Source organism: Photinus pyralis, unplaced genomic scaffold (assembly GCF_008802855.1).
Source record: "Photinus pyralis isolate 1611_PpyrPB1 unplaced genomic scaffold, Ppyr1.3 Ppyr1.4_LG9, whole genome shotgun sequence".
Classification (NCBI taxonomy): domain Eukaryota; kingdom Metazoa; phylum Arthropoda; class Insecta; order Coleoptera; family Lampyridae; genus Photinus; species Photinus pyralis.
Window position 1 is genome coordinate 10,244,643 of NW_022170878.1, and position 26,074 is coordinate 10,270,716.

General features: G+C 41.3%; 2 protein-coding genes across 2 annotated transcripts; both read right to left on the reverse strand.

Moving 5' to 3' along the window:
• Positions 1 to 8,145: 8,145 nt before the first annotated feature.
• On the reverse strand, positions 8,146 to 12,355 carry LOC116179969. The gene is made up of 3 exons (XM_031499792.1): positions 12,319 to 12,355; positions 11,084 to 12,262; positions 8,146 to 9,141 (listed from the first exon to the last, which is right to left on the reverse strand). The coding sequence occupies exons 2-3, from the start codon at positions 12,257 to 12,259 to the stop codon at positions 8,146 to 8,148; spliced, it is 2,172 nt and encodes a 723-aa protein (XP_031355652.1). The 5' UTR covers positions 12,260 to 12,262; positions 12,319 to 12,355.
• A 3,045-nt stretch (positions 12,356 to 15,400) lies between these two features.
• Positions 15,401 to 25,478, reverse strand: LOC116179970 (ryanodine receptor-like). The gene is made up of 20 exons (XM_031499793.1): positions 25,390 to 25,478; positions 25,132 to 25,215; positions 24,976 to 25,080; positions 24,826 to 24,924; positions 24,677 to 24,691; positions 21,566 to 21,643; positions 21,317 to 21,435; positions 21,190 to 21,259; positions 20,940 to 21,139; positions 20,707 to 20,889; positions 20,486 to 20,657; positions 20,269 to 20,438; positions 20,101 to 20,225; positions 19,859 to 20,050; positions 19,639 to 19,808; positions 16,450 to 16,640; positions 16,259 to 16,399; positions 15,914 to 16,207; positions 15,658 to 15,868; positions 15,401 to 15,613 (listed from the first exon to the last, which is right to left on the reverse strand). The coding sequence occupies exons 2-20, from the start codon at positions 25,183 to 25,185 to the stop codon at positions 15,401 to 15,403; spliced, it is 2,802 nt and encodes a 933-aa protein (XP_031355653.1). The 5' UTR covers positions 25,186 to 25,215; positions 25,390 to 25,478.
• Between the last annotated feature and the right edge of the window lie 596 nt (positions 25,479 to 26,074).

Below are 26,074 nucleotides of genomic sequence, written 5' to 3' on the forward strand. Positions count from 1 at the left end.
ACCACGTTATCACAACCCACTCGTACTCAACCCCAACGCAACAACCTTAACAGCACTACAGGCTCACAAAATACTGTAACGTCTCCACCAATAACCCAAGCAACCACACAAATACAACCTCAAGAACAAAGAAACACAAGAAATACAAGTAACGCAACATGCACTACAAAGACAGGTCCACCCAATAAAGTTACACGCCCTAGCACAGTTAAAAAACATAAAACTCATTCTTCTCAGAAACACACCACGTTATCACAACCCACTCGTACTCAACCCAAACGCAACAACCTTAACAGCACTACAGGCTCACAAAGTACTGTAACGTCTCCACCAATAACCCAAGCAACCACACAAATACAACCTCAAGAACAAAGAAACACAAGAAATACAAGTAACGCAACATGTACTACAAAGACAGGTCCACCCAATAAAGTTACACGCCCTAGCACAGTTAAAAAACATAAAACTCATTCTTCACAGAAACGTTATCACAACCCACTCGTATACAACCCAAACGCAAAAACCTAAACAGCACTACTAGCTCACAAAATACTGTAATATCTCCACGAATAACCCAAGCAACCACACAAATACAACCTCAAGAACAAAGAAACACCATAAATACAAGTAACGCAACATGCACTACAAAAACAGGTCCACCCAATAAAATTACACGTCTTAGCACAGTTAAAAAACACAATACTCCTCTCTCTCAGAAACAACCCACTCGTATTCAACCGAAACGCAACAACCTTAAAAGCACTACAGGCTCACAAAATACTGTAATATCTCCACGAATAACCCAAGCAACCACACAAATACAACCTCAAGAACAAAGAAACACCATAAATACAAGTAACGCAACATGCACTACAAAGACAGGTCCACCCAATAAAGTTACACGCCCTAGCACAGTTAAAAAACACATATCTCCTTCTTCACAGAAACACACCACGTTGTCACAACCCACTCGTACTCAACCCAAACGCAAAAACCTAAACAGCACTTTAGACTCACAACATGACACACAACATACTGTAATATCTCCACCCTTAACTCAACCAACCACACAAACACAACTTCCTGAACAAACAAACGCAATAAATACAAGTAACGCAACATGCACTACAAAGACAGGTCCACCCAATAAAGTTACACGCCCTAGCACAGTTAAAAAACACATAACTCCTTCTTCACAGAAACACACCACGTTATCACAACCCACTCGTATTCAACCCAAACGCAAAAACCTAAACAGCACTACTAGCTCACAAAATACAGTAATACCTCCACCAATAACCCAAGCAATAACACAAATACAACCTCAAGAACAAAGAAACACCATAAATACAAGTAAGGCAACATGTACCACAAAGACAGGTCCACCCAATAAAGTTACACTCCATCCTCACCGAAGAACACCACGTTATCACAACCCACTCGTATTCAACCCAAACGCAAAGCCAAAGAAACACTTACACAATAAACTCCATTTAATAAAATTACAGGAATTATTATAATGATTTTTGTTTTGTTTTGTTTTCCTCTTTCCTGATAGCGTTGGCTTATTGTGCCCATGTGTGATTTTTTTTTTTTTTTAGGACCCTACATAACTTCACCAGACACAGACACAGACACTGATCGTTACTTGATTTTAATCCGTGCGATTAGTTAACCAGGCTAGACCAGAGTTCTCACAAGAAACACCGACCATAATAATAGCCATTTATTGAGTTGATACAGATTGGTTAGAAATAAAATTAATATAGATTTACCCTTATACTTTTGTACAACCCAATGGGGCGAAGTTCAGACACGTAGAATAAACTACCGTCTGTTAATAAACTACCGTCTGTTAATTAGATAAGGTGACTTATCTCTCAATAAGATTGTCTCCTAATTAGAGTTCTTACTTAGTAAGATGTTGTCTCGAGTACTTTCCTTCCTTATTTTCTGTCCTGACCTACCATATGACACTTTTATCATTTGCCACCTTCCAAATATTTTTAGCAGTTTGTTCAAAGATTTGATTTGATTTTAATGTCAAATGTATACATATATTAATCTACAGGTGCACCTGTCAATTCTACCTGTTGTAGGTGACCTTTCAGTTCCATGGGTCAAAACACCGCGTATCCATGCCTACAGGTCCACTTCGCAGTTACGAAAACTGAGTTTTCCAGTAATCCAGTCAAATTAGCTCCAAAAGTAGTCTAAACTGGATATTGTCACCCGCTCAATCCGAAAATCATAATCCCCTGGCCGGAAACACCCGGAACATATTGTTATTAACAAAAAACGAAGAAAAAAGGGAGAATGTAGTCTTTTTCGCATTTAACGTCGAATATCCTTAAACCAAATTTCAAGGCCACGACTTGGGGAAGCCCCAGATCAATTACTTTGGGTCGCACCACAATGACCTTAGGCAATCCCAGCCTCACGATCTTTGGATATCCCAGCACAATGAACTTGGAGAATCACAAGGTTATGATTTTAGAGGAACCCTATGATCTTGGGATTTAAATGACTTTGTAAAACCCAAGGTCATGTTGTCACAAACGCTGGTGGGGGAGGTGTCCGTGTTCTACTGATGTTTTTGAAAAGCTGTATTTGGTCGATTCTTTAGATAACAAAACAATATGACAAACCCAATCGCCGTAGGTTTCATAGTCAATTTAATATATTGACTCTGCCATATAGTTACTATGTGTATGTATTTATTTATTGACGTATCGATAATTGTTATTCAACAATTCGACGATTAAATGATTGATTTATTGATTGATTGACTTATAAAATAAACAACTTAACGAAAACTATTTCTTGTCTTTCAAAATGGAGGCTTTCTTTACACATAGTGTAGTCCCAAAACAACGTTTTCCAACAAGTGTCCCGATGATTCTTGCAAATCGACGTACTGTGGTTTTTTTTCTCAAAATCCGAAAAATCCTCTCACCGAACGAGAACTTTTTTTATGCTTCTATTTGACCAAAATGAATGATTTTCATTAATCAGAGTGCCAAGGGCCTATAATTATAGAGATACCTTTCTTGTTATATTTCAGGAGTTATTCCATTTGTTAGTTAACTAAAAGAATTCTACAGTCGGCCGATTTGCAAGAATGATCGGTTTTACTTAGTATTAACGAATTGATAATTTTTGGGATTAAATTTTTTATATTTTTCCATAAAAAACAACATTTGAAAATGAACGGTTCGAATCAACAACTGTATCTTATAGAAAATTCGATTCTAAACAAATTCAATTCTATTCATTTTTTCCCTCAGAGCAAAACAACATTTTCCCCTTTTTTCTTCGTTTTTTGTTTATAACAATATGTTCAGGGAGTTTCCGTCCAGTCCTCCGGAACACAAAAAAGATCTTTTAACTACCCCTGGAATTGTTGATTCCCTTGTACAAAACTAGCAAACTCCCTCGTGTACATAGATAGTGTCGCTAGGATTTCTCTTATATGTGAACAGCTGTTGGATTTCCGCAACTATTTACAGGCAGAATGCTCTACTGTCTACCGTCAAAGGAAACTTCGTTTTACCACACAGGTTTTTAATGGCTTAACCCAAATTTCAACAACGAATCGTACAATGCGATCATTATTTGGGCTCGACTACAAACTTTTCGTTATTGGTGTTGGCGCATATTTGTTGTGACTTGGTTGTAATTTTAGAATCTCCTTCCAACGATATTGATTAAAAGTGATTAAAAGCTAGTTAGCTTTCGTTTATCGGCGATAAAAATGCATGTAGACATGCGTAAAATATACAGTGGTTGTGCAATTTACTGTCTTTTATTAGTCTCCCTAAAATACACTCGATCTTGGTTATAAAATCAGGATAATTTTATTTTTAATACATTCCAATTTTGTTGCTTCCTGGAAAAAATTATCTATTCATTATTCACATTTAAATGTGCAGCCTTGCGTTGTATTTAATGTTTTCGGTGAAATCTGTTGCGTCTTTTCCCAGTGGCCGTTTTTTAATCACGCAACCCTCGTTGGAATATTTACCACTTTACGAATTATTGACCCCAAATTTCATAACTCACTGAAAGGTCACCATGCTATAACATTTTTATTGCGCCAAAATACACCCAAATCTAAATTTACTATATTGCTATTGACCGATCACACCAAAACCTAAACTATCTGTGGCCTTTTGGCCACCATCTTCCTTGTTCGTATCAAAATCCACTATCTATCCGAGTCGTAAAGAAGTAAAGTTTACTTCTGTACTAGACAAGGTTGATCCTTAATTGCTGATTTGCTTCTTAGTAAGGAATAAGAAACATTTAGGATCGTGGCAGAATTGGGCTTTCCATTAACCAAAGCAGATAACCGCAATGTTACAAAAAACTATCAGGATAAGCAATAGGAAAACCAGTTAGTGTGTGAAGTCCATCAGGGTTCTGATGAAGCCCCTTACGAAAGTGGGCGAAACGTTGACTTTTTGTTCAACCTTGACACGGTCCTATCCCGCTCGCATCTTAATGACTCTGGATGTGGAACCTCCGCTTTGACAATTTATCTGGATGACTGCGGTCAGCGAAATATGTGTTACATCTACGTCTACATCAAGATAACGGCAATCGGGTGTAAATTCAATATTTTTAATGACTAGACAGTATTACATTTAATAGCTCATCATGAGATAAACTCGCACCGTGGAAAGTACTGGTGTGCATGTTTTGAATTACTTTGGATCTTTAACAGCCGTTTAGTATTGGTAGTAAAAAAAAACCTAACCAATAAAAATCGCCATTTTGAGGATCAATTCGCGATTGTTGGCGTTCAAAATTTTACTCAAGAGGGGGATTGGTTTTGGAAAACTTGGAAGCATTCGCGTTTTGAATTTCGAAGCGACCAGTACGGTCCTTTAGAGAGGTCCGCATTTTTTGTCGTTGGGGTAATAGGGTAGATGACAAATTTTTTAAAACCAGTTATAACTGTTCGTATACCTCTACTGTAACTTTAAAATATGATATTACAGCAAAATAAATCATATTATTGCCAATTTGTGCAATTTAAATTGTACATTTTTATTCTAGCGCCAAAACGCTGTTTTGTGTCATGGCGGTGTCTGTGACGTCACAGTCCTGACAATTATAAACACATAACCCCAGCGTATAGTTTAAAAGATTTCGTGATGAATTATAACTACCGTAAGTGGTGCCCTACCATGGAGTACACTTTGTCGTGGTGTAGAGCTCAGTAGTCACATTTTTCTGTGGCACAGCTAAGTATCCCAGGCGGGTAAATCTGGTTCCAAGGATGCTGTATCATTCAAATGCTTCATGGAGTAGAGAAATCCCAAAGGGTTTTCGACGATTGCTCATTAAACGTAATATAGAAAACTATATTGACATGAGTAGCACATTTTTCACGTACGTTAACTTCTGAGGCGTGCGGTAGGGGTAGACGACAATTTGGACAACTTCCGAATCCGATTGAGCCATTTGCCGATAGAGTTTCGAATAATCGGACTATAGATCATGACTTGTTAAACGTGATAAAGGAGATTTTATCGACACTAGTACTCCTTTGGACTCTGAGGGGTTGTAAAAGTAGCTTGATGGTTGCGTAAAGAAAATAATTGTTGTCTTCGTCGACAACTAAGGAAACTGCATACAGCTTTGCGTGAACCGTATGTTGCGGGCAAATTTTGACTTAACTGTGAATAAGTTGCCAGAGTCTTCTGTTCGACTGCACCCAATGTAAGGTTCCATAAGAGTGCTAGCCATAAAAACTGTTTTTCCAAAAAAAATTGTTTTAAGAACTACTTTATAAATTTAGACCTTTATCTACAAAAAGTTGGTAACAGAAAACTCTTTAAGTGGACATAGCGATGACCTAAAAACGAAGCATTTTAAGTACACATTCCTCTTAAATAACTACATTTCTTGTAAAAAATTTAAGCTTAACTTAAAAACCTACAAGACTTGTGGCAGTTTTCTGATGAACAAAAATCTGTGTTTGGTGCAAGAAATATTTCCAACATCATTTCATCAATGTTTGGCAGATTTGCTGCTATGAGCTTTCGTATACCCACTTTCCAATTTTATCTGGTTTTTAAAAAACTAAACTTTAGGATAATATAATCACTATAAAATGGAACAAGCACTAAATTAAAAAACGTAGACAAACTCTACAAACGCACAGAGGATTAGGATAATGACGTCATATAATAGTTTCTCGTGTACATTACCAAAGAAAGTTATTTTGCGATACCCTGACACCTTACTCTATCGTAGGAAACCAAAATTTATTTATTCTTTTTCCACTGCCATGTACCCTATTGTATTAAAAGCTCACCAATCTAAATCCCGTTTAAAAAAGTTAAACCGTTTTGACCGGGAATCGTAATGTCCAAAATTTACGAAAGTTTCAAAGCTCGTGATTAAGGTTAGCGTGTTATGTGGTGGATGCGCGCTAAATATTACCTTTGGAATATCTAAATAAAAGTTTCATCTTCGGTATTAAAAAGTGCACAATGCAGTTTGGTTAAATTATTGTACTAATTGAAACGTACCTGAAAATTCATTTGTTTTATGATATGGTTAATTGTAGTTTATTCTTCACCCTCCTAAATGTGACTTATTATGTATCTGCACGATTCCCGACCAAGTCCAATCGTAAAACTATTCGTAACGAGTGGGTATAATTGATAAAATTAATTCATTAACGCAGCATAAAGGTTGTATAGAGTAAATGATACCACTCTACTAATTGTGGCTTTAGGAATGAAATGATAATGTTTGTAATAACTTTGTTAACTAAAGGGACTGTTATGGGCACTTAAACAGTTACGATGATGTAGGGATCGAGATAAGTTTTCTTGAATTGTTACGTTAGGGTTCCTGCCTGCATTATCCTGAATTTGACAACTTAATCGGTATTGCAGAAGTCTATGATATGGATGACACAAAATGCTCTGTTTCTACCTCCCAAGGCGCGCAGAATTAGATACTAATAAACCCGACTATAATTTAGTAAGGAAAGTGTAGTTCACTTTAGTGCTTACTCGTACGTTAAATCGTTACTGATTCGTATTTGCATACCATAGGCCAAGGCATCTAGAACTTCATAACCGCAGGGCTATTGTTTACGGGTGTCGGTCGGTTCATTATGAAAAGTCTCGCTAGCAGAAATCACTTCCCTTTACTAAACAATACTCCACTTATTTTATTTCCCCAAACGAAGCGATCAAGGCGACGTGCAAAGTGCGAAAGGAGCGTTAAACTAGGCTCGTTATTATTTCGATTGCGGAAAAGAAAAATTGTAGCAATTTGTACGTGAACAGGCGGTGTTCTTCAATAGCGTGTTAGCATTGAATAAAAACACTATAAGAAGCCTAACGCTTATGGAAGAAAGCGCGACAAATCTCACAAATCCCCTTGCACCCGCATTGGTTGTGACCGCCGAACTCTCTTTGCGGTAAATAGGAGGAAAGCAAATTCTCATTCTTCTCAGTTCAAGAATCGACTCTATTGACAGTGTTCCCATTATATTCTCAGTTCAAACTCTGTCGCGCTTTATTTCCACGGGGTTAGGCTTCTTATAGTGTTTTTATTCAATGGTGTTAGGGATAAGTATCGTTGAAGTACTATAATAAAATTTTGCGACGCGAAAAAGGAATAAAATTGGAAAAACTGCCATATACCTAATATCTGTAATCCCCACAAATAGGAATCGATAACTTTATGCTGTTTCAGTTACGTTAACACAAATGGTACCAATTTTAGTATTCTTAACTTCGTGCCTTTTTTTATCACCGCTTGTTTGTCTCGTGTTAGGTACATGGTTTTATTTATATTTTTGGTGGTTGTATTCCTCTAGCAAGAGTTGTTTTTTTCTGTCAACAACTGATAGCATTATTAATAATGTACCTCATTAATTAAACGATCAAACGAACTTACCTGTGAAGTTCGATCGTGATTATATCGATCGTCCAGTCCAAAGATGTTACAGAATGTTTAACTATGTAGATGTTTAAAGATTTACTCCGAACTGTTTGTAAATTTTCATCTACAATAGAAATAACATTTAACGGCTTAACGCTTTATCCGATATGAATGAAATAAAACTTGAAAAAAAAAAAACGAAATACTCTTGAAAGAGTTTATACCAGAAGGTCAAGCTAACACGACGCGAGCAAATTCTCCCTTCTTGACCAATGGCCGATTGTAAAAGGTGGCAAACGTTGTTGATTTCTCGCTCCAACCAGCCGCGGTTCGAATAATATCTAATGATAGCCCGCGCCTGCAGGCGGCCGAAGTTGAAGCGTGGCGGGTTGAGTGTGGCTTGAAAATAGTTGTGTCGATGCCTGCTGATGTTAAAGTTTCCTTCACCCAACGACTCAAAGTTTCCTTGCTTGCCGAGCGATGGGGTTTAGTAAGGGTGAGGAGCAGATTGTCGTTTGTACGTCGCAACTCCTGAGTTACTTCCATATATTTTCTTAAGGTCGACACGACGCACAATTGTGGTTTTTCTTCGAAGATTGGAATTTCCAGACATGGTTGTCGCCTATTTACACCGGTTGTTTTTACCTGATCAGGAATAAAAATCTGGAGTCCTCCATCGTGGGTTTTTATTTCCGATAATTTAATCAAAGAGATTGTTTGTAGCCGTTGACCTGTTGCTAGAGTCAGTAGGGTAACCAATTTGTGTGAGAGATGTTTTAAGGAGTCTCCGGGACTGTTCTCAAGGTAGTCTAGTACCTGTGTTGGATCCCACGTGAAATCATATCGGGGTTTGGGAGGTCTCGCTCGTGCGATGCCCTTCATGAACCTTTTGAATAAGGAGTCTTCTCCTATATTGCCAGGTAATATCAAGGAGAGTGCCGCTCGATGGGAATTGAAAGAACCATATTTGTTGTCACTTTGGTCTAGCAAGTTTTGAAAAAAGGTAATGACTTGCCCTTTGTCTGCTTTAAAGGGGTCGATGTCGTGTTGATCGCAGAATGTCCACCAAAGCTTATATGTAGACCCATATTGTTTAATAGTAGCTTCAGTTAGGGATCGCACTGTTGTAGTGATAGCACACTCTGGGACACCTTTCGCTATCAATGCTTCCCGGATAACTTGCAGGCCACCAAGGTAAGGCTGTTTGCGAGGGGATGACGATTCCGGCTGTAAGGGGAGATCATTAGTTGGTTGCTGGGTTCAAAATAAATAGGTTCTGCGACTAAAAGTTTTATGAGAAGCGGATACCAAGCTTGTGACGGCCAGAAAGGGGCTACTAGGATACCTTCAGCCTTATCCTTTATTATTTTTTGCAACACTCGAAGAATAAGAGAGAATGGAGGAAAAGCATAAAACAGCATGTTTCCCCAAAAGACAGTAAAGGCATCGGATGCGATTGCCCCAGGGTCTCTCAGCCAAGAGATGTAATTAGGGCATTTGTGGTTATCTTTAGACGCAAAAAGATCTAATTCAGGATAACCGTACGCATTACAAATTTGTTCAAAAGCAAAGTTTGCCAGCGACCATTCCGTTTCCGAATGAATGGTACGAGACTCCCTATCTGCTAACCAATTTTCTTTGGTGTTTATGTACGCCGCATGAATCCAGATGTTCCTGGATTCACACCACTGCCACATTGTTTTTGTTAGGTTATTTAGTTTTTTGTGTTTTACACTGCCCATGCGATTAACGTAAGAAATGGCCGTGGTGTTGTCGGCCCTAATTAGTATGGACGTATTTTTGCGGTTTTTTGCAAAGCATTTTAAACCTAAAAAGATAGCTTGTAATTCCAGGAAATTGATATGTTCTTCCTTTTCCGACTGTGTCCACCAGCCATGGGTACGCTCTCCGCCACAGCATGCCCCCCATCCTGACAGAGAGGAATCTGTAAAGATCTCCATTTGGTAGGAATCTTGTTTTATATCATTATGGGCTCGATCTAAATTGCGTAGCCACCAAGAAAATTCATCAAGGATGGGGATATTCATTCTTGCGTTAAAGTTCAATCTGTGTTTACGAAGGGCCAAGTACTTGGCTCGCTCGAAAGATTTGGTATACAACCATCCATATTTGACGGCAGGACATGCTGAAGCCAGCGTACCAGTAAAACGGGCGAAGTCTCGAATTTCGCATGTAGTTTTGGATAGCAAGTGTTTTATCCAATTCTTAATTTTCTCTTTTTTGTCCTGCGGAAGTTCTATACGCAGGGAGTAGGAATTTAACATAAAGCCCAGAAATTTACAGCTTTTGGATGGAGTAATTACGCCTTTCTCCCTATTAATGATAAAACCTAAAGATTCCAAGAGATTGACAGTAAACTCTGTATTTTTAATGGAAATGTCGAGTGTTTCCGAGATAATTAAAAAATCATCAAGATAATTTACGCAAATAATGTTATTTTGTCTGAGGTGTTGGACCACTGGTTTCAGCAATTTTGTAAACATCTGAGGAGCTGAAGCGAGACCAAAGGGAAGACAAGTAAATTCAAATAATTGATGATTATGTATAAACCTCAAAAATTTCCTATGCGGTGTAGCAATCGACACGAGGAAATAGGCATCCTTTAGATCAATGGTAGTGAAATACCAATTCTTTTGGACAAGCCTCAGCACCGTCCGTATGTCTTCCATCTTAAAGTGAGGGGCATCGACGTGTTTGTTTAGTAGCTTCAAGTTAAGGATAAACCGTTTTTTACCGTTAGACTTGTCTGTGAGAAAAGTGCGAGAAAGAAATTGGTCCATAAGTGGTTTACACTTTACTATAGCGCCCAATTTTAATAAGTTATTTATTTCCCCGTCCATTAAAGATTGTTCTCCTGAAGATAAAGGAAAAACTTTTGGCGGTACAAATTGTACAGGTGTACTGATCAACGGTAAAGGATAACCCTTAACCCACTTAAGAATCACCTTATTCGATGTCAAAGCTTGCCACTTCTCATAAAAAAGGGATAGCCTGCCTGCTAATTTAGTACTTGCCTCGTTTAAGTTTTCCTGTTGAGATTTCCCGATCTCCTGGCGTGGAAACGCGAGGTATTGCCCTTTGGCCCTGTCTCCCTCATCTGACGGGTTGGGCGGTACCTGTTTAAAGGACTACGTCTCCGTTCCTGTACCTGTCTGCCCCCCCCCCTCCTTTTCGTTGATAGAAGGGGTCTAGTTCTAGGATTTGAGCGAGGCGTAGAAGCTTTTAGATCTTTACCGGAGGATTCTATGTGCTTCGCCGCTTTAACCTTTTCCGCTAAATCTGAGCCAAATAGTAGGTTTGTAGGGGGGCATTGCTCAAGAATGTCTTTAGTGTTTTTGTTCATATATGGAAATATGAACTTTCGCCTTGAAATCGACAGATCATGAAAAAAGGATACTAATATTTTGCCCGCATCTGAGAGGTTTTTGAGCAAATTCTCCCTGCAGTTTGTGGGAAAATTTTCGTTTTCCCGAAGAACTATGTCAAGCCCCCTCCCTAAAGCTACAATCCCGTTGCTGAGGCTACTCTGAAATTTTACGTAAGCGGCATCCTTGGCTTGAATGGAAGAAGGTAGGATTGCCCTTGTTTCCGGATTCAAGGCTGGCGCGGTTAACGCAGAACAATTAGCTGGAGTAGTATAGGTGTCCGCAAAAGCGTTCTGCTCATCTTTTGACAAACCAAAAGCCGCTAAAGAAGTCCAACGAGATGCCAAGGCTGCGTGTAAGTTAGGCGATGAGGTCTCCTTTTGACTAGGATCGTTTCCTAAAATCTCCAGAACCTCCATAGGGAGCTGAACATCGTTTTCAATCTCTAAAACGTCCTCAGAGACCGGGCCCGTTGGTGAAGGAGCCACAACGTTTAAGTTATGGGCATCCGTGTTTGTGTCTGCCGTATTGCTTGGAATACGGGCTACACTGTGACGATCGGAAGCTACTGAACTTGATCTGCTGCGCCTACCGCCCCAGTCACGAATAGTGTCCGCCGTAACGCTCTGGGTACGGGCTGCACTGTAATTCGGTGAACGAGATCTAAAACGTTTAGAAGCGGACCCATCTTCTTCATCTGAAGTAGCGGAAACAGAGCTGCTTGATTTACGGCGTCGAGAGCGACTGCTGTATCCAACTCGACACGCCCTAGTCGCCGAGGAGGAAATAGGAGAGCGGCTCGCCCTTGTTCTAAGTGAAGGTGATGGAATTTCGTTTGTCCTTGCCTGCGAGAAAGTTCCTCGGCGATAGTAAGATTCAAGTTTTTCTAAACGTTCTAAAAGGTGTTTACGAGATAATTTATCTTCTCGCTGTCGGTGTTTTCTTTTAGATTTTCCCATTATCTAAAAAACCTAAATAACTAGGAGGTTATACTTACTAAGTTTCAATTACAAGGTACCTGACGTAAAAACAGAAGCAGCGATACACTTATATGCTTACGCATGCTTATGCACAAGAAAACGAATGAGGTATTTAATCGAGGTGGCCTGACTGCAGCGTGACGCGGAGAGGGGCGTTTGACCTTTAAAATATTGTGCGTGTAGCGCGAGGATCGCGAACTACATAGTTAAACATTCTGTAACATCTTTGGACTGGACGTAAGATATAATTAGCCGTGGAACTCCAAAACAACCCAATAAGTTATTAATTTGTTTGCGCCCCTAATTTAATGCTCAATTTTTATCCAAAGGTACTCTAGTGCTTGTGCTTTAGTCACTAGTCAGGCGCTGCGCGATATACGTCTGTTCATTTGCGCTTGTTCTAGATTTAGCAGCTCATTCGAGATGGAGATGGCCATTTGTAACGGCTACATAGGCTCAACACGATTGGCAACAGAGCACAAATTAATTGGCGGTAGCTACGGGAAGCAAAGTGGTACCCCCACCCCCTTCTATAATTAACCGAATGAAAAATATCGAAAGCTTATTACCTTTTCATTTAACGGAATTACGGAACTGTGATACAGGTTAAGCTAACGTGACTTCCAAACTAGAAAACGTGCAAAAGGCAAACGATTCCATCGAAATAAAGCGTTTAATCCTCAATTAATTAAGCGTGCTTCTAATGAAACCACTCACGACAGATTCGGATGTGCTTTACTGCAACTCGTTTAACTAGGTACTGTTAATTATACTCACCTCAATGGGCGCGATGAAATTAATTGTTAATATGAATGTTGGGCTCAACCTGCGAGGTCGGTGATAGAAAGGTAATAAACACGTGGGGCATCTACTGGTTCTAAGTTTGTTTTGAATTAACATAAGGAAACTAAAACCCGCTAATAATAACTTAACGGAGTTGAAATTCTAAAATATTAACAGCTGCTGCAAACAACTCTAGAAATGAAATCAATTACCTTTATCTTCTATTTTCAACTCCTAGAACCAACACAAATACTTTCGCCACGACACTTTTCGTAACGAAGCGCCTCCAGATACCGGGTGTTCACGTACCGGATGCTCATGAAAGTATGTAACCTTCAAGGCGGAAAATAGGTGCGTCGTTTCACAGCATTCACAAAATCCCTCTGTTTCGGGACCAACGTTATTCAAATCTTCAACAATAGTACGAAAACGAGCGAATTTTTAATACTAGTTTAAAGTGCATTAAATAGTATATTAAGAAAGCACACACAACAACTTGCAAGTACTTTAAAGACCAATAATTGTACACGCGTTTCTTATAGTATTTCTTAATATTGTTGTTTTTGTGTTATTTAATGCAGTTAGTAACCTTTGTATTTCTTTACAATTTTCAATCTTTGTTTTTGAAATTGTCGTGATTTTATCTCAATGCATCACGTATATGAAAAATGCCGTTAACCTTTTATTTAAAATGGTTTACGTTTTTGGTGTAAATGTTTGCACAATTTATGGTTATCTTTACATGGTCTCGGCCTAAGCTAAATTTATGAATTTTAAAAATTCTTTTAAATGTGGAAATTATCGAATTGTTTAAAGTTTGATGTGTGTATGGACTTTTTGTTTATATTAGATTAGTTACGATAATTAATGCCGGGACTGTTCTCGAATCCCAACTATTGACTGGGAACTCCCGCAGTCAGGACCTATTGTTACCTGTTCCAGGGGTAGAACTCTGCTATCACAAAACTCTTCGGTTTAGAATGTATGTGCGATATGAGATACGATTCACTAATTTCTGTAGATTTAAACGGTGAATTTGCCCACCAAGGTCATGTAATTTTCCATCTTACTTTTAATAGAAGGGTTTTATTGCAGCAAAGATGAGTACCCTGTTATAGCTAGAGCTTAAATACACTACAATACCTGCCATACTTTTTAGCGCATTTCCACAAAAAAAAATGCGCTATTGTGGCCACTTTGTCCGTCCGTCCGCTCGTTTTGCGACGCTACTAGTTCTTTATCTTAAGAGCTATTGTTCTACTTTTTTCGCTATTTGGTTCGTTATGGTGTCGAGTCTTGTACCAAGGAAGGATTTTTTTCTGTACCGCTTACAAAAAAAGTTATTGAAAAAAAAACAAAAAACCGTTTTTAACATGTTCCATAATTTTACACTTTTGCCGTTTATTAACCATCCTAGAGATCATTTATAATTTTGTATTGTTGTCTGTCGTCTGTCTGTTGGTCTGTCCGTATGTTCCTTTGTCTGTCTGTCCCTGATAATTTTGTTTAGAAATGTCCGATCGCTTTTACATCTCCGTTAATTATGAACTGAATTGCATGAAATTCAATATGGGCATAGCCTTAGCCATATAATACGCAATGCCAAAAGTTGAGTCGAATCGATTCAAAATTCACAGTGCCCTTTTCGCATCTCGACCATTTATAAACCGAATTGCAAACTTTTTTTCTTATAAAAGTATTTGAAGGAAATTTGATACATAGGCACTTGGAATAAAGGAAAATCTAACGCCAGTCTTAAAATTTGGTTTTGCGCATGCGCAGTGCCAACTTTTTTATTTATGGAAGAATTTAAATGAAATTTGATACATAGGCGCTTGGAATAAAGGAAAATCAAATGCCAGTTTCAAAATTTGTTTTTGCGCATGCACAGTGCCAACTTTTTTATTTATGGAAGAATTTAAATGAATTGTGATACATAGGCACTTGGAATAAAGGAAAATCTAACGCCAGTTTCAAAATTTGGTTTTGCGCATGCGCAGTGTCAACTTTTTTATTTATGGAAGCATTTAAATGAAATTCTTCTTATAAACTGAAATTGAAATAGCATGTCAAAAATGGATTGCTCATGTGCAACGTTATCTTTCATATTTGTGGCCGGATTTTTACGATTTTAACAGAAGTTGCATCTTACAAATGGGAAATGAATGCAAGTGGAAATGCGGTTTATGTAAATCGTTTACGATTACTTTTTAACTTGTTTCAATTGTCAACACTGTTAGGAGTTCTCCCATGGCTACAATTACCAAGGAGCGTTGACCTTGTCCTAGGGTAATTATTCACGACACTGGAAAAACTCAACGGTTTCTCTTACGGAACTTACTTTAAAGTTTGCACAGCCAATTGAGAATCGTATCGTTTTTCGGCCGGTGGTAGTTTCTCGAACGGGACGAGGCAAGGGTGTATATGTCGGACGTCATCCCGATACTCGCCCCACTGCCAACCGGCTTCGATTTTATTCATCGCCCACATTTCGTGTATGTTTTCGGCCAGTTTGTCCTTAACCGATTCGATGTAGCCTGCCAGAAAAAACTAAGAGAACAGAATTGCATTCGCGCGCCGCACTCCGGACTCACCGCTGACGTATCCACAGGATTCGGCACGAACGCCACGTCATCCTCGACCACTAACGGTCCCGCCAGCACGCACTTGTTCAAGTTACCAAAGTAAAAACACGGATCCAAGCTAAGGATCTGCTGAGGCAATAAGCTTTCGATGAGCGGCGAGAATTCCTCGGGCGGTACGAATCGGAGGCGTCCGTGATCGCCTCCGAGCAGAAATCGGCAGCTGCGAATTCGGAATTAAGACAAAATTCAAGGTGTCACCACGTACCTCAACTTCGACGAGCAGCTGATCGACGGAAAGAACATCCCTTCCAAATTGAAGTTGCGGAAACTTCCCCTAATGGGAATCCCGTTGAACGTAAACGAAATTATGGGTATAGTTAAGTCTAATGCACAGCCAATTACGTCCCCCTTCTTAATATAAGGCTCGATGGGGTTGTTGATTACGCGAGTAGATCGCCCGCCCGACCAAAGATAGGCGCCGTCGAATCCGAACGAGTAGAGATCGTCTCCTATTCCGTTGCCGCCCCATTTCTCGCCTCCGCCCGGGTACGGTATGTAACTGGTAGAAGAAGAACGTTAGGATTACCGACCACTCCGAACGGATACTTACCCTTTGGTATTGGCCCAACCGATGCGAAGATGCGGCATCATGTGCGTCGTCTGTTCCCAGTGATCGACGGTGACCTCAAAGTACCACTTCTGGTAGATGGCGCTGTTTTCGACGCGCCCCACGAATATATTTGGACGGATGCTGTTGGTTACAAGAATAAGTACCTGGACAAGGTGTCTAGGTAGGTATACCTGGCGACGTGGTCGACGAGTTGCGTCTGTAACAGGAGGTTCTTGCCCGGCAGCAGAAAGTCGCATATGTTGTTTTGCGAACTGCGCACCGCGACGCCGTTACCGACGCAAAGCGAACACAGCACGTCTAAGACCTTGGGATCTCTTCCGTGCTTTTCCAGTAGGGAGATGATCACTTTGATGTGTTCGTCCTGTGTAATATAACTACATTACATCTTCTTTATGTAGAATATACATAACAATGTCACATTAATGTTACGGTTACGTTACGTTTGATATGCAATGTAAATAAAGACCCTAAAACGATCTAAACCCGATATCTCTCGCTGGAGACTGAGTATTCTACACCCCACAGACCCCCCAATTTGTTACCTGATACAGCTACTGCAGAGGATCCCCAATTCCCCTTCCATTCTCTTTTTAGCAGGTGGCGAAAGAGGGAGGGACTATAAGGCAACGAGCTAGTGTTCGAACAAAGGGGATGAAAAAACTCTTTTGAAGACTATTCTTATCGCTCGGTATGCACTACCTATATGTTTTGGACGGGAGTAAAATCATCTCACCTGTAACACCACATAATAGCTATAAACGTACTCTGTATATTCTGTGGTCGTCACGCTTAACGCTCGGCAGCCAAAGGTGAGCTCGGCCCGCTCGCCTGGCTCGCAATTGTTTAAGCGCATTTGTCCATTTGAAAGGAAATGCGCCATTAAAATCGCTGACGTGTCTTTGAAATTGAATAACATACACATTTAGAGCGTATTTAAGCGCAACTGCAAGGTCGCCGCCCTTCGATTATGGTAACGCGGGTTCGAACCCCCCGAGCGCGCGCTTTTTTTTTCTATAATAGATATCGGCAAAAAAGAAGGGAGCGAAGGATTGTGAAAGAGAAAGAAGTAGTCACTTCACAAAGTGCAACTTTCGAATTTTTTCAAGGTGCGCACCACTAAAAATTGATCTAACATCTCTTGGGAGTATTACATACCCTCCAGATCCCTCGGTGCAACGTTCTCTCCCAAAACTTCTACATTCCGCCGCGCTCTTAGAGCGCCTTCGATTTTTCTTCTAATTTTTGGGGAGGGGGGAGAGGAGATCATAGCATCAGAGGCTATGGGACAGGAAAAATCAATGGAAATTCTTTATGGGTCCGAGGGGGGGGGGATATCCCCAAGGAGATTGTGTCGTGATTGTGTTTTATAATTTTCTTGCCTCAGACCCCGGGTGCTACGATCTCCCCCCACTCTTCCAAAAATTAGAAGAAAAATCGAAGGCACTGTGAGGACGCGGCGGGATGTAGAAGTTTCATAACCCGGGGGGGGGGGGGGGTCCAAACCCCCCATTGCTAAGTCTGGGACAAAAAAACAATGAAAATTCTTCAAGAATTACCATGAGAACGTTGAGGGGTTAAGTGATATCATAGCACAGGGGGTTCTGGGTGGTATGGAACCCCCCCCCCCCAAGAGGTTCTGTTGTGAGTTTTATAATCCCTGGGAGGTATTTCAAACACCCCCTCCCGCCCCCGGTGTTACGTTCCCTCCCAAAACTTCTATATCCCGCCGAGCTCTCAATGTCTGCCATTTTTTCTAGTGTTTGGGGAGGGGAGGGATGGTAGCACCGAAGGGTCTGAGACAAAAAATCAATAGATATTCTTCAAGAATTACCATGACAATGTAGAGGGCTGTAAACATGTTGGGTGATATCATAACTGGGGGGTTTGGAATACCCTCCAGGGATTATTGAACAATCACGACACAATCTCCTTAGGTCTTCTAATTTTTGGGGAGGGGGGAGAGGAGATCATAGCATCAGAGGCTCTGGGACAGGAAAAATCAATGGAAATTCTTTATGGGTCCGAGGGGGGGGGGGGATATCCCCAAGGAGATTGTGTCGTGATTGTGTTTTATAATTTTCTTGTCTCAGACCCCGGGTGCTACGATCTCCCCCCACTTTTCCAAAAATTAGAAGAAAAATCGAAGGCACTGTGAGAACGAAGCGAGACCCCAGACCCCACGTTGCTAAGTCTGGGACAAAAAAAACAATGAAAATTCATCCAGAATTACCATGAGAACGTGGAGGGGTGCAAACAGGATGGGTGATATCATAGCGCAGGGGGTTCAGGGTAATATGGAACCCCCCCCCCCCGGAGGTTGTGTTGTGAGTTTTATAATCCCTGGGAGGTATTTCATACATCCCCCTCCCGCCCACGGTGTTACGTTCCCTCCCAAAACTTTTACATTCCGTCGCGCTCTCAATGTCTGCCATTTTTTCTAGTTTTTGGGAAGGGGAGGGATGGTAGCACCAGGGGGCCTGAGACAAAAAAATCAATAGAAATTCTTCAAGAATTATCATGACAATGTAGAGGGCTGTAAACATGTTGGGTGATATCATAGTACCGGGGGGTCTGCTCTGAGAGCTCTTTCTCTCGTTTGGGGGGGGGGGGGGGCTGAAAACGTGTTGGGTGATACAGCACGGAGGAGGAGGGAGGCCCAGGGAATACCTCCCTGAAGATCGTGTTGCGATTATTTGCCCTGAGGGATCTCCATACTCCCAAGCTCCCCGCTGCTACGTTCTCTACCAAATCTTCTACACCCCACCGTGCTCTCAGAGTGCTTTTGATTGTTAGTACGGAGGGAGGGGGGGTCGTAGCACCAGGGGGTCTAGGACAAAAAAGCCTTCAAGAATTATGTTTTGGGTGACATCATAGGACTGAGGGGGGGGGGCTAGAGGATAACCTCCCAAGTTATTGCAAAACAGTGGCACTCTGAAATCCACCCTGAAATCAGAGGGGAGGGGGGGAGGGGTGTATTCCATAGATCGCGCCAAAAAGGAGAGAGCAAATGGTTGTGAGAGAGAAAGAAGTGGTTACTTCTGTAGGCACTTCCGAAGTGCCACTTTCAAACTTTTTCGCACCATTCAAAATTTCATATATACCAGTCATGGAGAATCTTTGAGACCCGTTGTAAAGTCCCTAGAGTTCTGGGGTCTCTTTGACTACTTTAGTTCCTCCATAAAGATCTTAAAGGCTCTTCGCGATCTGGCTTACTTAAGGACCAAGATTATTAAAAGCTCTTACAGACTACAGGCCTTTTGAGAAATTTTTGGAGACTAATATTCCAATTAAAGATTGTGGAACTATTAGTTCAAGTTTCAAGATAGAAATTTCAAAACTCCACACAGTCTTATACTTACCCTTAACATATTTAAGGCTTCGGGAGAATCGATCAGAACGCAGTGCAGCACGTCCAACATTCCCGTTCCTTCGCCGGCGGCCTGAGAACCCAAACGCGAGAAGAGCCAGTTCAATCGATTCGTGTTCGCGAACTGCGCGCAATTCGTATGATTCCCCTTGATGATCGCCGCTGAAAACGAAGACAAATCAAAAAGCCGCTCAACGAATCGCGCAAGCTACCCAAAAGCTGATAGAGATATCCCGAGATCATCTCCCAACTTTGATCGCCGGCGAGACCGGCGAGGAAACCCTGCGAGGTGATCACGTTCATCTTGTCGATCGCCTCGAGTATCAAATTCAAAATCCCCTCCTCTTGAAAGAGATCCTGGCGATTTCTCAGCGCCCTCAGCTTGTTTTGCTTCTCCTCGTGCTCTAAACAAATAACAATCACTACCGAGTACCTACGACTAACATCAATCTACCTATGTCGTCCTCTGGTTGAGCAAAGTAGTTGATCAGATCCTCGAGGCACATCACCATCTCGTTCAGGTTGACGTTCGCGAAAAACACCGATTGTCTTCGGCTCATTTGTAAACCCTCCAAGCCGCTGCAAACGATGGCTATTACAAGGCGGGACAGCGGACACTCACCTGATAAATTGAACAAACAAACAGTTGCACTTGCGAATGACCCGCGCCGTTTTCGACTCCTCCTCCTGGCTCCTGCTGAAGTCGAGGCCGTCGTCCATCTTCCCCTCCTCGTGCAATATCGCCTGCTTCTCCTCGACCTTTCCGACGCCCTTCTTCTTGGTCTCGTACGACTGTAACAGCTCTCGAATTATTGGCGTTTGCGCAATACCGCACGCACCTTGTACGAGAGCCACAGGCCGGTCTCCGAGTGCTGAACGATCACGGTCGAGTCGCCATATTTGATTATCGCCGAACCGATCACTTCCAAATCCTTGTCCTCGACGACGATTTTTTGATCGTCCTTTTCGTGACGCAAACAAAACGTCGACGAGGCGGTGGTCGCCTCATCCCTATAGCCAAAGACAGTTAGGGTTGTATGAAGATAATGAAGATACGAACCTGCCGACGAGATAGAGCTCGTTATTTTCGTTGACGCTCAGATAACGTCCGGTGGTAATGTGTCGTATTCGCATTGGGTGAAAGAAGTTGATGAAACCGCCGGCCCATTTCGTACGCGCCAATTCCAAACGCCAAAGCGAGCGGGCCTGCGACATGACGCTGCCCCCTTCGTAGACGACGATGCTGTAAAAGCAACTTAGTGAATAACACACAGAGGCGCTGTCGGTCAGTACTTGTGGGCGGGGTCTTCGGACCACGTCGACGGCACGCTCAGACACTCGTCGCCTCCGTGAAAAAACCGAAGCACGTCTCCCCCGAATACGTAACCGACATACTTCATTCGGGACATTCCGGTACCGTACGGCTGCACCGACCAATGGGTTACATGGAAGCTTGCATTGACAACGGATAGTTCGTTTTCCTTAGTGGTGTGCTATGGTACAAAGGTGGCGGTGAGTGAGTAATGGAATAGTGTAACATTACCAAGTATCGCTCGGTCGCTACCGATACCAAAATCAGATCGTCACCAACGCGCACTTTCTCGCCCTCTGATCTGTGAAATTAAGAGGAGAGTAACAAGGATATAGATATCGAGGGTGAAGTAGGTAACCTTTGTTTACTTGCCGGATGGACGGTCCACCAACACGCTTCACCTTGACTGTGCTCCTGAAGGCCGACATCAAATGACAACTTGTCATTACTGGAACTGGTGGATAAGCAGGCCAAATACTGCAATCAGTCATACATATTAACTTCCAGCTATAAAATACAGATATATTCCGGAAGAATATTCTTAGAATCGGAATATTCCCTGGGTAGAATATTCCATCGTGTCAGGATATTCTTAGTGTGCTCTTACCATGTAACTGTTCCAATGCCTCAAAAGTATAGCATTACCGTAGAGAAGCGTGCGGTGACCGGATCCGGTTCCCTTTCCCTAAAGAAAGTCGATACGTTACAACTTGCAACAAGTAAACGGTCGCTGTTTTAGTGTTTCTAACATCGCCAATGACTACGTAAATAATAAGAAAAACAAGCGCAAATTAAAGCAACATAACTTGAGATACGAGAGTGACGTAGAAAGTTCGCAACAAATCCGAGCTCGCGAGATATTGTTGGAAAATTTTCAAACCACTCTCTCTAACTGATCTACCCTATAAACTACACATTATAATGTTATAGAGATTATACCAACAGTAAGTCTTAAGTGTGTGTGGTCAGGGGCGGATTAACCATAAGACAGCGAGTGGGATTCAAAATATTTTAATTAAATTTTCGCCCCCCCCCCCGCAAATTTCTAACAATACTCCGAGATAAGATTTAGTAATAAATTTATTCGGCAAGCTAAGAGGGAGACCCCTGAGATGATCGCGTCACCGCATTTTGGTTGCACAAACCTAGAAGTTATCCGATTCGCACTCAAGTAACAGCAGTTGAATTAGCCTCAGTTTCCCCCAAAAAGGTGTTATCGATACCATCGGGACAAGACTACCTATAGAAGGCACTTCCTGTTGACGAAGAGATCAGAAAATACACATGATTACCAGGGAACTGTGGAACAATTTTAAGCCTTCGCCACTGAACATTCGAGAATCCTAGCCTACAATCTTCCATAGCAACACTTTCGCAGAAAGCTTCACCAGCGATATACAGGGTGTCCCTAAAAGGTCTGTACACCGCGCTACCAGGGGTTCTTGGTATCAAAATAGGACGATTTAACCCAACTTACCTCTATCCAAAAGTGCTTCGGTAAGGCGCTATCTACCGCCAAAGATTTAAAAAAAATCGTTATTTTTATTTTATCGGAAAATGGTTTTGCCGATTAAAATGAAATTCGGGATGTGAATGTCTAATGTAAAAAGGGTCTTTGTGATATCATCGTTTTGATTGTAGTTGCTACGTAGGTGGTAAAATACTGACCATCCACATTTGAAGAGGTCTAAAACTTTTTAACTACTATTTTGACAGTTCTGAATTTTTAGACACTGATAGACAGTTTACTTGCAAGCATTTTTTGTCTCTTGATGAATATCGCTATCTGTGATGGTTTACGAAAAAAAAAATTTAGGCATGATGAATGGCATTGAATAAATTCAATGATGAATGGCATGCACCATACAAGCGATTGTTCCTCAAAAAATCAGAAGATGGCTGTGAAACCTTAGAGTGGCGTAACGTTTGTTTGTTGTTTCTTAAACTTGAACAATTTACGTTTTGCTTGAAGACTTAACATTTCATTGTTAAAATTGTAATATGGCCTTTCAATACAGTAACGCAGAGTTAATTGATATGCTATTAGTGTTTGGATACTGTCGTGGAAATGGTCGCCAATGCGTTAGGCAGTATACTTACAGGTTTCCAAATCGTCATAGCCTACTTCTTGCTTGCACTTATGGTTTTTGAGCAACAATCGCATGTATGGTGCATGCTATTCATCATGCCTAATTTTTTTTTTTTCGTAAACCATCACAGATAGCGATATTCATCAAGAGACAAAAAATGCTTGCAAGTAAACTGTCTATCAGTGTCTAAAAATTCAGAACGTCAAAATAGTAGTTAAAAAGTTTTAGACCTCTTCAGATGTGGATGGTCAGTATTTTACCACCTACATAGCAACTACAATCAAAACGATGATATCACAAAGACCCTTTTTACATTAGACATTCACATCCCGAATTTCATTTTAATCGGCAAAACCATTTTCCGATAAAATAAAAATAACGATTTTTTTTTTTAAATCTTTGGCGGTAGATAGCGCCTTACCGAAGCACTTTTGGATAGAGGTAAGTTGGGTTAAATCGTCCTATTTTGATACCAAGAACCCATGGTAGCGCGTTGTACAGACCTTTTAGGGACACCCTGTATTTACAAGAAGAATTTTCATCTAGACAAAGTGCTGGAGGTTACCGAGGGAGGGTCCCAGCAAACACAAAAAATTGATTACCATATTTCGCTAATACCATCATGAGAGTGCTAGGAATAATAAGGAAAGAATTTTCGAATCATCCTTTGGCGAGGGTAATTGCTGAGGGGTGTTCATACCCCCAGACTTCCCGGTCATACGTTTCATTCCAAAAACGTTTACGTTTTGAAGAAGAACGTACTACCGGGGGGTCTGGGGGGTATGGAATACCCCCCAGCAAGCACAAAAAAATGATTACCATATTTCCCTAATACCATGAGAGTGCTAGGGGGTAATAATTAGGAAAGAATTTTCGAGTCATCCCTTGCCGAGGGTAATTGCTGGGGGGTGTTCCATACCCCCAGACTTCTTGATCATACATTTTATTCCAAAAACGTTTAGGTTTTGAAGAAGAACGTACTACCGGGGGGTCTGGGGGGTATGGAATACCCCCCAGCAAGAACAAAATTGATTACCATATTTCCCTAATACCATGAGAGTGCTAGGGGGTAATAAGGAAAGAATTTTCGAGCCATCCTTTGCCGAGGGTAATTGCTGGGGGGTGTTCCATACCCCCAGACTTCTTGATCATACGTTTTATTCCAAAAACGTTTAGGTTTTGAAGAAGAAACGTACCACCGGGGGGTCTGGGGGGTATGGAATACCCCCCAGCAAGCACAAAAATTGATTACCATATTTCCCTAATACCATGAGAGTGCTAGAGAGTGTAATAAGAAAAGAATTTTCTAGTCATCCTTTGTCGAGGGCTGGGGGAGCGTTCCATACCCCCAGACTCCCCGGTCATACGTTTTATTCCAAAAACGTTTAGGTCGGGTATTCCACATCCTGTACACCCTATAATTGTTTTTCGTTTCCGAATTTTGTGACGTCGGAATTTTTCCGAACTATTTTAAGGTTGGGGTACCATTCCAAAAATGAGTGTTTGCGGGAGGTGGAGGCGTAGGGCCCACCGTTCGGTTAATCCGCCCCTGGAAGTGTGTGGTAGAGTGAATATTAGACACGTTAGTACTTCACAACCATCTCACTTTACCGCAATTTTCTACTTACTAAATTTTCTTGGTCCTGAAACGCAAAAATCATGCAGGTAATTCAAAGGTGGAGCGAAAACAGACATAAAATTAATTAAACAAAAACAAATTGACAATGCATTGTTACACATAAATAATGACGATATTCAAAGTGAATGATCCGCTTACCGTCTCGCTGCCCGCAGCGGTGACAAGCTCCTGCAGGGCGCGCACCGAGAGCGCCTGTTCGATGACGAAAACGCATTGGGATAGGTCAGGTGGAATATTCTGCAACGACGCCGATTAGCAACAAGGGGGCGACTGGGGGAGGTTTCTTACCTTGTCTGCGATATTTTCGAGGAAGCAGTGTCGATTGCCGAAGCCCTCGGCGGCTAAGCAGACGCGTTCGCCCGTCGCGGTGCAGGACAGGCACACCATATCTTCCTATAGAGACGCAATTAAAAAATAGCGAAAAATGCGACGCGTAATACTTACGGTACGTAAGAATGAGACATCGTCCTGCTCGGAGCCCCCTTCGGCCTCTGCCATTGCGGGCTGCTCTTAAGAAACGCTAAAAACCTACACATCGACATTTAAAAATCATTAAATTGTAAACTGTTGCAGTATGTGCAGTGTTGCCAATCGTTAAGCGGGGGACGGCGCGCGTTACACTGCGAATTTAAAAAATAACGCGCCCCGATCGCATTTTTTAATTAATCAGTAATTTTAAAACCAAATTTGAAATATATTTACCTATAAAACGATAAAAACTACATACAAGACGGACACTCACACAACGGAAGTAGCGAACGACTAAGAATAAGTGAAACGCTGGTCTATTTTTAAACTGGAGCTGAACATACAAAATTAGACAAGGTAGAAAACAGGAAATAATGCCAAAAGTATTTCGGGGAAAGGTCTAGAAATGATGCACTTTTTTTGCTCCGCTCATTTAACATCGATTCGCAAATTATGTCGCGAATCAACGACCTTCTTGTCCAATCTCTGATTTTGGCTGCTGTGCCAAATTTGAACAAGTATAAATTGTGCACAACTCTTGTGCAGGTGATAAAGCGCATTTTTTTAACCGAAATAGGTTTCGTTTTGACATCACCAACGGATATATTTTGCAGACGTCTCAATCGCCCTTTGCGAGTACCCTCTTCCGACAATCCGTTCTTGAGGTATAAGGGAATATACCCGATCACGATAAGAGGTCGAGGTGGAGGGCTATGGTTGGTAGAAATTAATTCCTTTCGTTGAGACGTTTCATTAGAGTACCATGAAGGATAAAACTCGTTCCACTCCCCCCTCCCCCTCCTCCCCGTACGTTGATAAGAGGACGGAAAAAACGGCAGTAGTTTGTAGAAAAGTTTCGTTGAGACCTTTAATTAGAATACAATGAGATAAAATTAATTTTTAACCCCCCCCCCCCCAA

Coding starts and splice junctions, on each gene's coding strand:
- LOC116179969 (XM_031499792.1), bottom strand. CDS start 12,259: ATGGGAAAATCTAAAAGAAAACACCGACAGCGAGAAGATAAATTATCT. Junction 9,142..11,083: donor GGAGGGGGGGGGGCAGACAG/GTACAGGAACGG, acceptor CTCCCCTTACAG/CCGGAATCGTCATCCCCTCG.
- LOC116179970 (XM_031499793.1), bottom strand. CDS start 25,185: ATGGCAGAGGCCGAAGGGGGCTCCGAGCAGGACGATGTCTCATTCTTA. Junction 24,925..24,975: donor TCGAAAATATCGCAGACAAG/GTAAGAAACCTC, acceptor GCGTCGTTGCAG/AATATTCCACCTGACCTATC. Junction 16,641..19,638: donor AAGCCTTAAATATGTTAAGG/GTAAGTATAAGA, acceptor TATATTACACAG/GACGAACACATCAAAGTGAT.